The sequence below is a fragment of the Setaria italica genome, chromosome VI (assembly GCF_000263155.2).
Source record: "Setaria italica strain Yugu1 chromosome VI, Setaria_italica_v2.0, whole genome shotgun sequence".
Classification (NCBI taxonomy): domain Eukaryota; kingdom Viridiplantae; phylum Streptophyta; class Magnoliopsida; order Poales; family Poaceae; genus Setaria; species Setaria italica.
Genome location: NC_028455.1, coordinates 22,548,435 through 22,566,160, shown reverse-complemented (window position 1 = coordinate 22,566,160; position 17,726 = coordinate 22,548,435). Strand labels below are relative to the sequence as shown.

Below are 17,726 nucleotides of genomic sequence, written 5' to 3'. Positions count from 1 at the left end.
ATCCAATCCAGCGCACCTCATTTCTCCAAGCACAAGGTTGCTCATAAATTAGCCAGCGAAGCCTGGCGACACTCCTCTCCTCAATATCGGTACTCATGCTTCCACATTGCCCATGCAACTCGATGCCCTCGACAGGTACGGTGCAGCTAGTCTCATCTCTGTCACTTGCGTATGAACTATGAAGCAATAAAGTGTTTTCATTATAAAAAACAAAGTCGTTCGCCGCGACCTCGAGAAAGTATAACTTTACAATCCCAAGTTCCCAACAAGATATCCGTTCAAGGACCAGATTGGTTCCCTTGAAATTTGGAGGACCAGTGTGAGCCAAAGCCAACTTACCATTTTGAGGGATCAAAATGATAACTGGTCTAAACTTTGATGAGGACGCAAAACAAAATGGAGACACAGCAGAATAACTTAGTCGTGAGTCTCAAGTGCGAATCCTATGCTACACCTGCAGATTTTGCACACAGGAAACCCTAGTAATGGAGCAATACAAGAGCCAAATACAGCACAACAAACTTAATACCTAAACCCCTTAGGTCCCAGGACAAAATTTCACCAGCTACAAACATAAAACACTGCCTATGTGTGATGTGTCTATACGCCTCCAAGCTGTCATAGCTCGTTGTCAATGATGTTTCTGATCATATCCATTGGAATTAGCCCCTCGGTACGTATGGCATCTTTGCTTTGGTCCGGACTGAAGAAATACAGCGTCGGAAGTCCTCTTACCTGAATGTTTCATCAATGGTGTTTCTTCAGTCATTCAAGGAAAAAAATAGTAGAAATATCAAGAAGAATGTAACCAACACTTTGTTAGCTCAAATGTGGGCCAGGATGGGTGTACCTGCATATCTTTTGCAAATTCATATTCATCATCTGTGTCCACCTTCACAAATAGGGCATTGTCCTCATACTCAACTGCAAGCTGCAACAATATATTGCAACAAAATGCTTTAGGATACTGCAAGGTTTATTACAGAGGTAGAATAATTTGTCCATCTTTTCCAAAATATGCTTCCAAACCAATATGTTATTTCCCCCGGCCCTTCTGATCATTGAGGAAACACTACTAAACTGAGGCCCAATCCCAAAAAGATTTTTTCCCTTAGGCATCAACATACCACACTATTTCACAATATTCTTCAAGAGCACTGACAGAGTACTCACTAATTGCCAGGTACAACAATATCTTTTAGGGAAATGATTCTTTATAATTTTTTTGGTTCATTTCTTTTTTCGAAGAACCGTTTGGTTCATTTCAGATGGTATTCAGAACTGTTAAAAACTTCTTCCTAATAAAGTTCACTACCAGGCTGCAGAAGCTATCAAATGATGTCCAGTATGATATTATTCTAGACTAAATCACCCAATGGAGGTTTTCAAATGTCGTCAGAAGCTTTACAAATTGCTTAAATTAGCTGAGCAGAAATGTCAGAGTAGCAGCGTGTCATATTCCAATCCATTTCATCCCATTGCCACCCATGGGCAAAGCTCGTTTAGTCGTTTATACCACTAGTCCCGTCGCTTGTAACCATACAGGCGTGCGTTGCATTGGCCAAGATAATCAGAAACCACACTGAAACGAACAAAATCAGAGGATGCGGAACTGGCAGGGGGCGTGGCGTACCATCTCGATGTCCTGCGCCATCTGGACGCAGGGCCCGCACCAGGTCGCGTAGAATTCGACGATAAGCGGCACCTTCCTCTCCGCCCTCACCAGCTCCTCCACCTCCTTGGCCGACACCTTCTTCTGCAACCACGAACAGCGAAAAGCACCATTCAGACACGGAGTCAATGGACTTCGGAGCGTGATGATGCGCGGCAAGATTCCCGGCCGAGCGAACCGCGCTGCTACGTACCACGAGGTAGTCTGGCGAGATGTACTTCCCGGATCCCGGCACGTAGGGAACCATCATCTCCGCCGTGGCGTTCCGTCGAACGGTCGGCGCGCGGCGGGCGCTGGCGCCGCCGCCGACGAGGCTGCAGGCGCGGGAGATGCCACTGCGCGCGGGCGAGGACGGGACGGAGAGGAGGCGCCGCGGGAGCGGGGTGGCCGCTCGAGAGAGGGGACCGGCGGCGCAGGCCGGCAGGACGGCGGCGACCGTGGCCATGTCGAGCACGGAGAGCGCGCGGAGGGAGGGAGATAAATCCTATCCGGTAGACTTCCGTGCAAACGGTACGGGGTTTTAGGCAGAACCGCATTCTGCGAGCGACACCCTCGTATTTCTTGATATTTTTTTTTGGAACTTTGGATTGTTAGTTTATTTCTGTGTCATTACACTAGTAATACTACCACAAAGTGCGAACCTAGCGTCGTGAAAGTGCCACTACGAAATGCTTGCTCTCAAATTGTACGCCAATTGAAAAAACAAAACTACTACTCCCTCCGTTCCAAATTGTAAATCATTCCAAGAATCTTGGAGAGTCAAAACATCTTAAGTTTGACCAAAATTATAGAGAAAAATATAAAGATTTATGACATCAAATAGATATACTATGAAAATATAATTGATAAAGAATCTAATGATACTTAGCTGACATCATAAATGTTATTATATTATCATATAAATTTGGGCAAACTTGAGATACTTTAACTCTCTAAGATTCTTGGAATAACTTACAATTTGGAACGGAGGGAGTACCCTCTATTTCTAAATTGTGCTCCACTTTTTTTAATGTAAAACTATTAAACCACCCTAATGAAGTTATAAATATATATGCAGAACATTTATTAGTGAGAAAAATAGGGGGCAAATGGCATTTCATGAAACGTGAGGTGCCAATTATTTAGAAATGGGTAAAGTAGTCAAAAGTGTGAAGTTTAGAAACGGACGTTAGTAATATTATTTGCCATTGACAATAACCTTACCTTACATGCCATTAGTGACCAACAAGCAGTCTTGATGAGTTCAAACAAATGGCAGTCTTCCCATTATTGTTTAGAAATGATGAAACTTTTTGTGAGATAAGAAAAAAACCTGATGTTGTGTATCACACGTCAAATGGTGTCAACAAGGATTTGTCACACGTCAAATGGTGTCAACTACGTCCGCTAGGCAAATGTAGCTCCCAAGGGCATTGCGTTTGATATGGATTACTGCCGTCGTTCTGAAGGGCTGAAGCATCTCGCTTCAACACTTCTATTACATGTTCAATAGCTAGCGGTACATCATAAAAACTGAGAATCTAATATTTACAACTCCCTCAGTCACTATGCTTAAGTAGCAAGACCAATTGTCCAGGGGCAAAAAAAAAAAAGAAGAAGAGAGATTAACGATTGGAAATACCTAACAGTTAGATTCAATATCTCAAATCACTGGTAAAATTGTCACCTCTGACGTTCACACATTGCTAAATACACCAAGAGACAGCTGCAAAGAATATCGAAGCATGATAGCAGTTTAACCCAGACCAAAAAACTTGCTAATATGTACCAGCAGGTTGATGGGATTTCCAGCCTTTTCGCTTTCTTTTGTCGCTCTTCCACCTGACGGCCATATCATACAACATATAGGAGCTATGACAGAAAATCATACGCTTTATCAAAACATACTCTTAGATATCACTGCTTGAGTGAAGTTTTTCCAATTGAAATTTGAGTGCTTCATTAAAGCTCGACAATTCATCTCCAATATATCAGTGCGCCTTCTCCAGAAATGTGAACGTTACCGAGAAACTCTAACCAGGCTGTCGATCATAGCTGACATTTCGCACAATTTGATTTAACACAAGCTAGTTCTCTGTAGTTCATCTCACCTGCAGTTGAGGAATGCAGTCTACCATAAGGTAACACCACCATAAGATTTGTTACATGGAGCAAGCCGAGTGCAAGAGTTCAAGCTTCGTCATCAACAGGGGAGAGGCAGCTCATCATCACCATTCTGACACAGTATGGAGTCAAGGCCATCTACTGGCACCAAGATAGAAAATACACATGCGGCCTTCCATGTTTCTTAAGCATGTCCATGGATCCATTTGCCAGACGGTACTTAAATCTTTCATTGTCTTTTGATTAGAAGACAGGTTATCCTAAATGATTCAGCGATTTGAGCGTGACTGTGGAGTTGACGGGTAGGATAACTCAGATTGTTCACCACTCCGCAGTTTGGAACCATCACTCTGCATGAGACAAGTAAATCAGGATTGAGAAAAAAAAATTTCAGGGAAATCAAGATTGGAAATTGTGAATGAAAAATTAATATACTTTTGCTGACGAAAGAAGTCAGAGTATGCATCTAAAACACGCAACATGATTGAAACTGCTTTAATGCAAATGAATAAGCTGATAATTTATGTAACCTGTGAAGCTTCAGACTGTTGCCCATGCTCCATTTGCTTGGTCCTTCCATCCTGAAAAAGGGATAATTTCTCAGAGCAAATGCCAGACAAGATTATGGATAGCCTTCTGCACGTGCAGACAGGGTTGCCCTTGAAGTCTTAAATTAGACAGCATCAAACCAATGAACTGACACAAGTTCAGTTCGGATGCAAAATAAACAAGACAATAGCAAATCCCGTTAGGTTCTGTGCTGGACTGCTGACCCTATGAGTGCTTTGGCTATTTGACTCCGGTAGCACAGGCCCCATACTAAGTTGGTAGAGGATGCCCTACATGACACTCTTAATCAGATGTGGTCAAGATAAATATAGTAATCCTAGAACTACAAAATAAGTTTTACAAAAACTCTACATACGCGCTGATGTGGACAACCACCATCACCACGTGAACCTTTCACTTGGTACATTCAATTAACATGCATGATTGTTGTCCATGTTAGCACGCAAAGCATAGTTTTTGTAAAAACATCTTTGCAGGTGTAGCATAACTCGGGTGAATAGTATATTCTGATTCCATCTGTACTATCTGGTAGTCACGAATTGCAAGGAGAAATATCTTAAACAAGAGGTTTGGTTCAGTAGTCCTCTTTGAAAAAGGTCCACGAATCTTGAAGTAGAATAGGCAACATAAGTGGAGGACATCGATGGTAAAGAATATAAAAAGCATAACAAGATCGAGAGTGAATATCCATTAACTTAATAAGATTTTTTTTCTCCCATTTTCCATTTACCCTCCTTCCTCTGGACAGAAGAAATACATGCCAGATTGGTTCATAAAATCTATAACCTACTAACTAATGAATAGATACTGAACAATCTCTCTCCCGTGTGCATTAACTTTTTCCATATTGTGAAGAGCCAAAGTTTATATCTACAAATTACGGATTTGCTCACATTAGAAACTTAACGAGTTCAATTTGAATAACTTTTTACAATAAGGCATCCTGAAGCACAACACCTTGCAGAAAGGCAGGTAAGCTGGATTTCACATGGCGTGAGTAAACATACAAGAATGAAATGAGAATTGAACTTGGGTACTGAAGTACTGTTGAAATTTTAAACTTGGACTAAAGAATGGACTATAACCAAGTTAATGTGCTCATACCTATCATGTTTCATCAGAATTTGGTACAAGGTAAGTACCTGAGGGTTTGAGTTGTATGTCTGGTCCTTGGGTCCTTGTTGGTTTTGTTGCTGTTGCAGGTACTGTTGCATCTGTTGTTGCATAAACTGTTGCTGAAGAAGCATCATCTGCTGCTGCTGTTGCTGAAACAGTTGCTGCTGCTGCTGCTGCTGAACCGAGTCTTGCTGTAGCTGTGGCATCTGCAGAACAAACTGTTGTTGCTGCATTAACTGCTGCTGAAAGAGCTGCTGCTGCTGCTGCTGGGCTTGCTGTTGTTGGTACACCTGCTGCTGCTGCTGCATAAGATACATTTGTTGCTGCTGCTGCTGCTGGAAATAAAGAAGCTGTTGCTGCTGCAACTGTTGGCTTTGCTGATCCATTTGAGGTGCTTGTTGCTGCTGTTTATTTTGGTCATGTTTGGTATCCCCTGAAGAAGAAGGATGCTGACCCTGTTTTCTGTCAGGGAGTTGCTGAGCTGGAATTGTCTGTTGCAGTACTACTTGCTGCTGCTGCTGCACTTGTTGCTGCCAAAGTACCATTTGCTGCTGCAACTGTTGCACTTGCTGCATGAAATTTTGCTGAAGATGCTCAGTTGGAAGGTGTTGTTGTTGCAGACTCTGCATCTGTTGATTGTGCTGAGCCTGCAGGTAATACAGTTGTTGCTGATAATACTGCCACATTTGTGATGCATACCCTTGCGTCATTTGGAGATACTGCTGATTTCCCTGATTGGACTGTGCAAAGAGTTGATCTTGAGTTTGTGCAGATGTTTGAACATTCTGAGCCATTGTATAAGAAGGCCCTTGCTGTTGTATGTTTTGTACAGGCAGAGAAAGGTTATTAGATTGATGCGTTTGAGAATTCGCCACCTGGTTTTGCAGTTGAGCTTGAAAACCCAGAGTATCCGCTTTTGTGTTCACTAATTCTGAGCTCGAAGGTTTTGCACAGACTGCGAGTTGTTCTGCCGGTGAAGATTGGACATGATTTTGACTCTCATGAACAAGAGCAGAGTTTACCTTGTCACAGTCAGTTGTGTTTGGGCTATCATTAGACCTCTCTAGGTTTGCATTACTGACAGACAAACCATCCTCTGTGTCAAGCTTTACCTGAACCTCCACATGATGCCTTTCCTCCAGCTCTGGAGATATTCGAGCTGGATCAGAAGAACTTCCACCTTCTTTGGGCATGCTTGATCCAGATGGCAAATCAGATTTGGAGCATACCATTTCACGATGGATTCTTGCAGATACCACAGCGACCTTGTCCTGAGAATTGATGCTTTCAGAGCTAGCAATTGCTTTGGAAGGAGAATTACAGTCGCCTGACTCAGCTACAGGGGCTTCGTGGCTTTGAGCCTCATGAGATGTTTTCTCAGCATTTTGTTCATGCAAACTCAGATCTTGATCAGTCTTTTCTTTAGCAAATGAATTCATTTGGTTCTGCATTCCATATTTGTCCAGGCTATGAGTGCATTCCTGAGATGCCCTGCTGGTCTCTTCATGTGAATCAAGATTCTCTAAAGCTTTCTGCTCTCCTGCATCTCTATGTCCTTTTCCTGAATCCACAATGTCCCTTTCCACTTGTGACTCAACCTCTTTATCAAATATAAGAGAAAAATTGTCAGTTTTGGTTGTCTGTTTCAATTTCCTTATATCTTCTAAAGAATGATCATGAGCAACAATCGAATGTTCTGTTTTTCTCCTCTTGTTATTCTCTTGAACGCTATTTCCTATAGTAGGATAATGCTGTGACATGTTCCCAGTGCTGTGAGGAAACAATTTACTATGCCGAGCCCATGCCTTTCTGAGTTCTTCGACACCTCCATAAAGGTCAACAAACTGTGAGAAGGAAAACAAATGAAGCATGTAATATATCTTGAGTTCCTGCTGCAACACTGCAAGTTCTCTCAGCATGACCAGAGAAACAAAGCAAATGTGAAGCAAATACTAAAATTATTTCAAGTTATCCCAGCACGACACGTTGACACTTCAAGATTAAACATTGAATCTATCAGTTATAATTGAGATTCTGTGACCAAAAAAAGTTACAATTGAGATTCAACTGACATAAAAAAAGTTTTTATGACCAAATGGAGAATAGGTCAATTTGGTGCTCTGAGAATACTAATCAAGCATAAGGCTCTGGCTTTCACTTAGCAGAAACATTAAAAAAATGATAATGACTGTCATCTTAACTAAATGAAGATGTAACGCTAGCTGGAGATTATCAAACGAACGTATACAAATATTTCTCATTTAAATAATATAATCACTGACTAGTTGCAAAACAACCCAGTACCATAGGCTACCATTTGATAAGGAGGTTCCAGGTCCCAAAACCAACCAGCAAGATACTACAAGCTACAGCTCAAGGCTATTGTGATTCTGTATAGTATTTAAATGCATAATATACACATATTCGAATCCCCAACACCAACTACCAAAATAAACAAAAAAAAAGCATGCATGATTCATAATTGACCATCTAATGGACCTGTTAGGGACTTATGTTACTGGGGAGGGAGAGGGAGGTGGCCGGCGGCCATTGTGGTGGAGGCGCAGGGAGAGAGGGCGCAGGCAGGGGAGGGAGCTTGAGAGCTAGAGTTTTAGGGTTTAACCCTTTACTTCTTTCTTGATTCCAATGATTACATCTCCCCTCATATTTATGGGGAGGACCCTACTTGACTCCCAAGTCATCCTAATAACTTGACTTACAAGCAAACCTATCTCTAGACTCTTCCTAACTCCTAACCTAGGCAGACGGGCGGCGGCCAGCGTGCTACAGTACCCGTGGGTACTGTTCACGCTGGTCCTCTTTGGGCCAGCTCTGGGCCCTGGCCCAACCGTCCTAGCTGGGCTCTCTAGGTCCCTAACAGGACCACATCTACTGTTGTTATTAATAAAAAGTGCTCCTAATTCCCTGTTAATATCTACCTGTTAATAAATATTTGATGGGACACGTTCAACGCAAAATACACAGTTTGTAAATTTCAAGTTAAGAGCAAGCAAAACGACAGTATAAAATAGTTATTAACCAATCCTTAGGAATAAAATATGAAGATAGTAATACCCATTTTGCATCGTGTGTAAAAGTAACATAAGTGCATTGTACCAGCACGAATTGAACAGGAGCATATCATGTGCACACCTCTATTTCAACCCAAGTCATCATCTGATTGGTGCTTAAAGTGAAGGAGTTCCACAAGTGTATAGATGGCAAGTGTGCAAACTGCAAATGCAACAGATACTCCTACAGACCTACTGTCATACACCCCCTACTAAAGGAAAACATGTGGGAAAGAAAATAATGGCATAACTATTGGAAACTCTAACCTCCAAAAACAACAATGAGATATCTTCACGGTCCTCAGGGCTTAAAGCTGTTGATACATCAGATCCAGGAGTCACGGCATTAGAAATAACAGAATCAAGAAGAGGTATTTCTGTAGGTCCTCCATGTGTGCTCATGAACTGTATGAGTCCCTAAACAGAAAAAAACATAGAAATTATCAAGGTTTCTTTACGTACAAGAAAGGTAAATAATGTATGAACTGTGCTCAACAAATTATGCACCTTAATCAGTGGTTTACAGGGTACACGATTGATTCCCTTGACAAAGACTTCTTTAGCCTCCACAATGCTATGACTTGCCTGTAGAGGATAACATGTCAGCCTAAATAAAAAGAAAAGGAACATGTAAAGATAGTGGATACAGATACTAGTCAATGAAGAATATGTTAGATAAAAAATTAACAGCTTCCTGTATATTATCATAGAAGCAGAGACAGATCTTGTTACGCTCATTGATAATGCATATACTGGACAAAAATCAACAGTTTCCTGCACCATACTATAGGAAAAAGTCTATATAACTCCCTGAACTATTGTTGTTGGTCTACTTCACCCCCCAACCAACAAAACCAGTTATTGTACCCCCTCACCTAACAAATACATTTTAATTGACCCCCTAGGTGGTTTCCATGAGTGGTTTTGACTTGTTGACACATCCAGACCCCACATGTCAGCGCCACTGTGGCATGGGCCCACCCATCAGCATCTCCTTCAACCTTTGCCCATCCCCTCCCTCAGACCCTCTGCCCAACCAACCACCATGCTCCCTCGTCAACGAGCTCGCTCAAGGGGCACATGCCACCGTGTGCCCGCAAGCTGCCACTGCCACCGCGAGCTGCTTGCTGTCGTCGCCTCACGCAACTGCGTGCCGGAGCCGCGAGCTGCCTGGTTGCTGCTTGCCGTGTTGCCTCACACAGCTCGCGCGCTGTGCGCCGCTGGCCCACCGCACAGCCTAGTGCAGCATGCTCGTGCCGCGATCCGCCCTGCTTGCTGCCTACACCTTGCGCTTCTTGCGTGCCTCCGCGAAGCCGAGCATTGGCGAGCCTGCGAAGGTCCGAGCGCCCGTGTGCTTCTGCGGCAATCCGCCCAGCTTGCCGCCAACCCGCCGTTGCCTCGCGCTGCTCGCACACCACCGCAGAGCCGAGCGTCGGCAAGCCCGCGAAGGTCCGGGCTTCGGTGTGCTTGTGCCTCGAGCACTCTTTGTTGGTTTACACACATACCCCCTCCAAATAGTGTAATTAATTATGGTTTTCATGGGCCTTCACGTTTTTATGAATAACCCCCTAATATATGAGATGCCTTTAATCCAGTCCAAGTGCGGTCCTTTTACACATCTAACCCTGTAGCTTTAGCGTTTCGCAAATACTGTTTACTGTAAAAGCCACAGTGGCACTGACATGTGGGCCCAAGACGCGCCAGCAAGGCAAAACCACCCATAGAAACCACCTTTGGGGTAAATCAAACAGTTTTAGTTAGATGAGGGGGTAAAATATCTGGTTTTGTAAGTTAGGGGGTGAAGTAGACCAACACTAATAGTTCAGGGGGTTATGCATGTTAGGAATAGCACTTGTATTCATAATAGGGGACTAGGCCCATATATATATGGGTACAGGAAGGAGGAATATACACAAAACCCCCTAATACAAAAAGGAAAATACCAACAGTACATATACATCAAACACCCCCCTAAAACTCATGGTGGGTCAAAAACACTAAGTTTGGAGAGATAAAATCTGTGCTGAACTCGGATCTGTGCCTTTGTAAAGAAATCAGTCAACTGCAATTCTGAAGGCACATACTGAAGAGCAATAACCCCATCGTGAACCTATGATCGTGTATAAGAAACATCCACACCAATATGCTTAGTAGGCTCATATGAATCCAAAGACGAGGAACCCAATCTCGATAGTTGGTGCCATTGAACAGCACTGGACAACGTAACACTAGACACCACCAGACAAAGGAGCCGAAGGAGCCATGGCGACAACGAGAGCGCAGAGGAACAGCGGCGCAAGCGTTTTTTTTTACAGAGCCTCACGGGCGCGCAACAAAACAGAGGCGCAAGAAACAGAGTGGAGAAACCCGGCAGGCGACCAAATCGAGTGGCGGCGACATGCCGCAAGCGTGGTGCCGGGGTGACGACGATGAGGATAGCGGGTGGCGGCGCGCACGGGCGCAGACGAGCAGCGGCGAGGCGGATGGGTCCGGCGGGCGGCGAGACGAGCGGTAGAGACGAGCCGCAGGCAGGGACGGAGAATAGCACGCAAGTGCAACGTGCGAAGGAAAAAAAAGAACCCTAGGGCAGACTGAGAAGAAACCTAACCCTAGTTTGGCTCTGTACCATGTTAGGAATAGCACTTGTATTCATAATAGGGGCACTAAGCCCATATATATATACGGGTACAGGAAGGGGGAAATATACACAAAAACCCCTAATACAAAAGGGAAAATACCAACAGTACATATACATCTAACAATGCAGACTTTTTCCCCATACTATAGAAGTAGATACAGACATTGCTACACACATTGATCATGCATATATGAATCTAATTTCGGTCCATTGCAGATATGGGATACATGTTAGCCAGGTAATGAATAACCTACAATCTGCACAGTTCCTTTCATGTGGAACCTGAAGGATGTCTTTGTAGAAAGCATGCATAGTGGAACTGAAGTGGGCATAGCATATTTGATGTCCATGGCAAAGTACTTTGTTCTTACCGCATATATGAATTGAGCAAAATTGCTGTACAGGTCCTGAAGTAACTCTATGTTCTGCTTCTGCATTGCGTCCTCAATGGCTGTCTCGTATATCTTAGAAGCTGCTTTACTGTTTCCCTATGAACAAAAACAGTGGAAGAGTATGATAATCTGACGAAGATAAGAAGTGCATAAATGACACAAGGCACAAAAATGCATTGGTGTATACCATGCGTTTTTCCATGTTGGCCAGCCTATTGATATTAGCATAAAAACCCGAAGTGAAGTTACTGCTTGCTTTAACAAAAAGAGAGCGTGCAGCTGATGCATCACCAATTTGCTCTTTAAACAACGCGTAATACATGCAGAAAGTTGGAACTCCCTGCTTGGATGGGGGAAAAAGAGAGAAACAAGAATGAGACTGATATCGCTTAGAGTAAAGTGCATGCTCTAAAATAACACAAGAAATTAAGTTACAACCTTTATTTGAGATGGAGGGGCGGAACACTGATTATGTTTGTTTTGAGAATCTATGTCAATTTTGTTAATATGAACATATGAAATCTTTCCATCCATTTGAGGTTCTAAAAATTCTAGTGGTTCATGAATTTAGTAAAATTAACTCATTGATTGGTTGGTTGACTACATGCCAAAAAGGATACATAAAATCTGAAACTGTGTCAAGTTTATGACATATGACAGGCTTGTATAAAGCATAATAATGTGGAAACACTCGAATAAAAACTTGCAGAGGGATAGAAGTTCGTACTACAAAGCAAAGGCAATGAACTTCAATATAGTATAAATCAATAAATCTATAATGCTTATCAGTTACCAATTCACCCTTGTGAACAAGGAAGAGGAACAAAGACAACTTTTTAGGTGTAACTCTTTGGAACTGTACCACCCCTTGTTTTGAATCAATAGGCTATCTTCCAGATGTATTAAGAATCAGAGTCAAGGGAAGATGTTATGAATAGCACTTGTATTCAATATGAGGGCTCTAGGCCTGAATATATACATGTACAGAACTATAGATATGCACAAAACCCCTTATACAATGGGGAAACTACAAAAGGTACATATATATCTAACAGATGTATCAGAAGTTGATTGTGCCTTCTCTGTATGACTGTTATGACCACTTGTATGTAGAGTGAACAGATCCCATGGAACTGTAGTAGACTAGTGGGCCTTTTTATCTTCTCCAGCAAGAATATGTATTTCCCCAAAATAATTAATTAGTTTCCTATGATCAATATTTAGTATCTTACATACTCCCTCCAGTTACTAATAAGTGAGTTATGGGTTGCCTAAAGTCAAATAATCTAAACTTTGACCAACACATTGTGTCACATAATGAAATTGGAGGAGCTCACATTATTTTATGATACTTGCTCAATATTGTTATATGATTCAATCGACAAGCATATCATCATCATACTATTGACATTTGCTTGAGAAGCTGTTATTGGCAGTACCAAGAGTGAGCGAATGCGTGAGTGCAAAAAAACGATGAACTTGAAACTGTAATTAGTAGATTGGTCTTGAAAAGTAGTTTCATGATATCATAAATATATTACATTAGAAATTCATGATCAAAGATTACAGTTCTTAGACCGTTCCCATGCCAAAATGATTCATTTTTGTAACCAAAAGTGTATGAGTTCGATCAGTAATTGTTTCGATTAATCTACCCATTGTTAAGAGTCTCAGTTGAGAATAAACAAGAAGCTATCTAGTCTCTCCATCCTTAACCAAGCCTCAGACTCTACCACAGAGAAGCCCTGCACCCTTGCCAGAGGTAAGATGAGAGCAGGTGCTGACTATGCAGATAACACAGAAAGCACGTAGGGTCCTGACTCCTGACACAAACCTAAAATAATGAAAAGGTGTAGAAAGCCAAGTACATTGCCAAGATACCTTCACAAAACATGATGATGCTCGAACAAGAGCATGGTTTGCAATTTCTCGGCCACCTTTAGCATCGACATACTCCGAGTAGCGAATCCAAAACTCTGAATAATTAGCACAAGGGATCAAACACCTTTCATAGAGCTTTACAGCCTGCAAACAGAAGGCAAGGACATGAGATGTAATCAGATGCTAGAATAGAAGATATGTGGCTAGCCTTCTGCATAAAGAAACAACTACAGGATGAAAAATACCCAGTCAAAATCCCCATTCTTCTCAACATAGTCAAGGTACTGGTGCCAGTTTTCAAGCTGATCAATATCAAGTGGCTTGACATGAAAAAAGGGCCTTTTTACGGATGCCTCAAAGCAACAGATTTCTTTGTCAATTTTACTGGACCTTTTGTAGAGCCTCTCCCCAGCAGCTAAGTAATTCTTCAATGCTTCAGGACTAAAATGCCCACCTTTTTGGTCAAATAAGTCAGCAATAATAGTTGATATATCCAATTCAGAATCTTCAGCTTCTATCATTTCCGAAGTATGTATCTTGTCTGATAATCTTCCAGCAGCACAACTTGTCACCTCTTGTTCCAATAATGTTACCAACTTTCTAAAACTGGCACATTTACAATCCCAAGAAAGAAAAAAGAAAGAAAGAAGTCCCGTTAGTAAGACTTCGTGGCGCGAAGGCATGGACAGTTCTAGTATCAACATCTCCTAGTTATCCATAGCAATTCTTTGTATGCAACTAAGGGCCTGCATAAATCTCTTGACCATCCTAGCAGATCTATCATAACCTTGCTCAGGAAGGAGCATTTTGCTATGGTCTGCAAAAGATTCTTTTGAAGTAGAGGAATTAGATCTCTCCACCATCCTAGCATATTTTTATGTAAGTGGGAACTGGCAAGGTTAGCTATTTGCTATTGTCTCCACATACAAAGTGGAAGTGGGAGTTTAATGTCGTCTTTACATTAACTAGCTCAAAAAACAGTTGACTATTATATAACCAGGTTGTTGATCATATTGGTAATATGATTCAAAACTTAATGAAAAGGGAATAATATTTAAGCCAACAGCAGTAAGAAGAGCAAAAGAGCAAGTGTAGCTTTCTTTTGGGTTGTGTGTGTTGTGTTGTGTGTGTTTTGGGGTGTGTTCTGTGCTTAGATTAGGGGCTCTCCCCTTTTCTTTGTACTTTCAATTCTCTCTTAATGAAATGACACACAGCTCTCCTGCGTAGTTCAAGAAAAAAAGTAGTAGTAATAGTGAGAATAGCCTAACTGGAGTACCATAATTCCTAAAATGCAAATGTTAAATCACAGTGACATCAGAAAAGGCTATGACATACCTTTCATAATACATGTGCAGCTTCTTTGTTGGAAATTTCAGTGTGTTGATATAAATGATGGCAAGCTGAATCAGCTGCTTCTGAGAACTTTCAAATTCTATATACTTGTCCCACAGGTGATAGCACAAATAGTCCTTTTCGACAAGAGATAAAGCTCTTTCAAATAAACTGCCATGTAGAAAAAATTAAGTACAAGATGTACAGAAGTAATATATGATAAAACTTGACAATAGGCTGATCTCATCAGAAAGGGTCAACATGATATCAAAATTATCAGAGGATGTTTATTAAACATTTATCGCATTTATAAATTGCTGCAGGCAATATCCAGATTGAATTTTGAGATAACATACATATTCCATCAATCAGTGAATGCATGGGTGTGCGAGGGAAGGGCACAGAGAGATTTGAATGATCATAAGGGTAACAACACTACTTTGTTTTTTTTTTCTTGAGGCCTTGGCTTTTTTATCATCATGATCAAAGCCAATCTAGTTTGATCTGATTTGTATTAGAAGTTTACACCATACAAGAAAATGCTCATATTTTTCTAGTAACAATTGGTCATCAATGTTCTTTCTGCTCCAAATATTTCAAAATTATCCGCTGGGTAATAGTTAGGAATTAATTAAAAAAATGAATTGTACCTGGCTCAGGAAATATCATTTCGTAGCATTCAAAACATACGACTAAGGGCGTCTCAGATTATGCCAAATCAGCATTTTGCTTATGTGGCAGGGAAAGTTAATAGGAAGATAAAGGATAACTGCTAGTCAGTACTCACATCTCCCAATAGACATGCAATTAATAAATCTATATGACATGTGGACCCATATTAACTTTGAAGAATGTGCTATAGATCCATTGAACATGTTGTTTATTATGTAATCTTTAGATGACTTGTATGCTTCTTATAGATAGTGGTTGACTCCACTATAGGAGACGCTCTAATACGCTATGTTAAGAATTTTTTGTGACTTTCAAAAGGGGGCAAAAGAAGAAAATGATAAAGACTAAGGAGAATCAACATTTTTTTCACTTCAGTGTACATAAGAAGCACAATTGATTCCAAACCAATACAACACTAATGTTTCGTTCACCTTCTGATATCAGCAGGTTCTTCATATGCACATACACCAAAGCCACAGTAACTGACCCAAAGATCAACAGAATGAGGCACAGCTTGGACAGCTTGTTCATAAACATCCACTACATCTCTGTTCATGCATAGTCGTGCCTTGTGAGCTGCATACTTGATCCAGTAGCCATAGCACAAAGGAAATTCCAATAAGAAGCTACCATATACCAAGCTTATAACTTCTATGTCATCCTGAAAGAACGCTAACATCAGAAACCAGATGAATGCTTAACATATAGTCACACAGCATTCAAAAGCATTCAAAAGCATTCAAGGAACATATCATTCCTTCAATTTCTGTATGTGATCATGTGACATCTCATGAGAAAAAAGGAGAGGCAGTATTAAATGAAACAATGAGAAAGGTCTCACTTACTGCTGATGTTCCCTCTGCAACACTGATTAATGATACCCAAGCATCAAAATTGCCCGTCCTATTACGTAATAGTCGAATTCTGTTCTTGAAAACATCTGGTATAGAGTCAAACAGTCATGTCAATGCATTGCTGAAATGCTAATCCAGTACCAAACTGCAAGCAGAGACAGAAGATTTCTGACAGCCCAAACCCATGAAATTGATAACTAGATACATTTCTATCAAGTTATCATCGTTACAGATCCTCTGTTGCCAACAATAATCCACAATTTCCTTTACTCATTTCATTTTCATTCCACTGCAAACTGCATGAGGGAAAAAAGAAAAAAGAAGAAGAAGAGCAACATGAGGTTTCAGCAGGTTGAGCCTTCCCCCTTGAGCACCTTGTTAGTTACAAGTTACAACTGTCTTCCGGTATGTACCAAATAGCATTCACCTCCAGCTCAAGAAAAGAATGAACAAAGAATATAATGGACAGAGAACTAGACCAACTGACAAAACCCTAAAACCTACTCAAAGAGCTCACAGTGCTGACGTCAATCCGTCGTTATCCGCATTGTCAACACATAGGCACCAGCACTTCTTGAATTCTTAACCAAGAGAAACAAAACGGCACAAGAACAGCTACGAGATAAGGACTGACATTCCTCTCAGACCGGTTGGGTACAATAAACCCAGCAATTCCTAGGTCTGAGCGCATCAGTGTTAACACAGCTCATACCGCACACAAATAAACTTTGCCTAAAACCCTAAATAATTTGGAGCTGGTGCCTTCAAGAGCCTTCGATTTAGCTGAAATCCGCAACGATTTTGAAACGCAATTCCCTCGAAAGGAAAGGGAAAGAGAAAAAACGGAATCTGCTCACCGAGCTGCGACGGGTGGTGCTCAGGCGCCGCGGCTTCCGACGCGAGGGCCCCGGCTGCGGCCGCGGCCTCCGGCTCCGGCTCCATCTCCGGTGGTGCTAGGGTGCCGCCGCTGGCGTGGGCGCGGCCGCGCGGGTGGTCGGATGGCGGCGTGTTGGGTTCGGGTCTGACCCGAGTCTTTAACTGTTGCTCACACTGTAGACGCTTACTCATGGGGATGGATAACGGGTTGAAAACGGACGGGATTTATCCCGTTCAGTCCCGTCCCGCCCCGCCTCGTTTTCCACATTTGACCTGCCTATTTTCGTATTTACGGATAAATCCATAAACGAGATACAAAACGAGAGAGAGTCTATCCCGCCTGTTTTTTTATCTTGTATGGGATAAATCTAAGATAGATTTAGGTCTTGTTTGGCACGGCTCCACTCCTAAACTCCAGCAACTCCATCAAAAAATTCAGCCAAACACCTCAACTCCAAAACTCCATGGAGTTGCCAACTCCATGGAGCTGTAGTGCAAATAGAGGTGGAGTTTTGGAGCACCTCTTTTGCTGCTCCAGAAACCTCTCTT

General features: G+C 41.8%; 2 protein-coding genes across 3 annotated transcripts; both read right to left on the bottom strand.

The window, feature by feature from the left end:
* Nucleotides 1-320: 320 nt before the first annotated feature.
* Nucleotides 321-2,166, bottom strand: LOC101753851 (thioredoxin-like protein CITRX, chloroplastic). Its single transcript, XM_004973261.4, has 4 exons — nucleotides 1,866-2,166; nucleotides 1,634-1,756; nucleotides 851-931; nucleotides 321-735 (listed from the first exon to the last, which is right to left on the bottom strand). The coding sequence occupies exons 1-4, from the start codon at nucleotides 2,115-2,117 to the stop codon at nucleotides 619-621; spliced, it is 573 nt and encodes a 190-aa protein (XP_004973318.1). The 5' UTR covers nucleotides 2,118-2,166; the 3' UTR covers nucleotides 321-618.
* Nucleotides 2,167-3,059: 893 nt separating this feature from the next.
* Nucleotides 3,060-17,358, bottom strand: LOC101753158 (RNA polymerase II degradation factor 1). 2 transcript variants are annotated; one of them, XM_004973259.3, is made up of 13 exons: nucleotides 17,159-17,358; nucleotides 16,293-16,387; nucleotides 15,879-16,108; nucleotides 14,779-14,946; nucleotides 13,689-14,049; nucleotides 13,444-13,587; nucleotides 11,750-11,902; nucleotides 11,542-11,658; nucleotides 9,040-9,117; nucleotides 8,800-8,949; nucleotides 5,488-7,305; nucleotides 4,306-4,356; nucleotides 3,060-4,125 (listed from the first exon to the last, which is right to left on the bottom strand). In XM_004973259.3, exons 1-13 carry the CDS (start codon nucleotides 17,241-17,243, stop codon nucleotides 4,045-4,047), a joined length of 3,531 nt encoding a protein of 1,176 aa, XP_004973316.1. In that variant the 5' UTR covers nucleotides 17,244-17,358; the 3' UTR covers nucleotides 3,060-4,044. The 2 variants fall into 2 exon arrangements, with proteins under 2 accessions (XP_004973316.1, XP_022683094.1); XM_022827359.1 differs by lacking the exons at nucleotides 16,293-16,387; nucleotides 17,159-17,358 and having other exon boundaries at nucleotides 14,779-14,912; nucleotides 15,879-16,016.
* Between the last annotated feature and the right edge of the window lie 368 nt (nucleotides 17,359-17,726).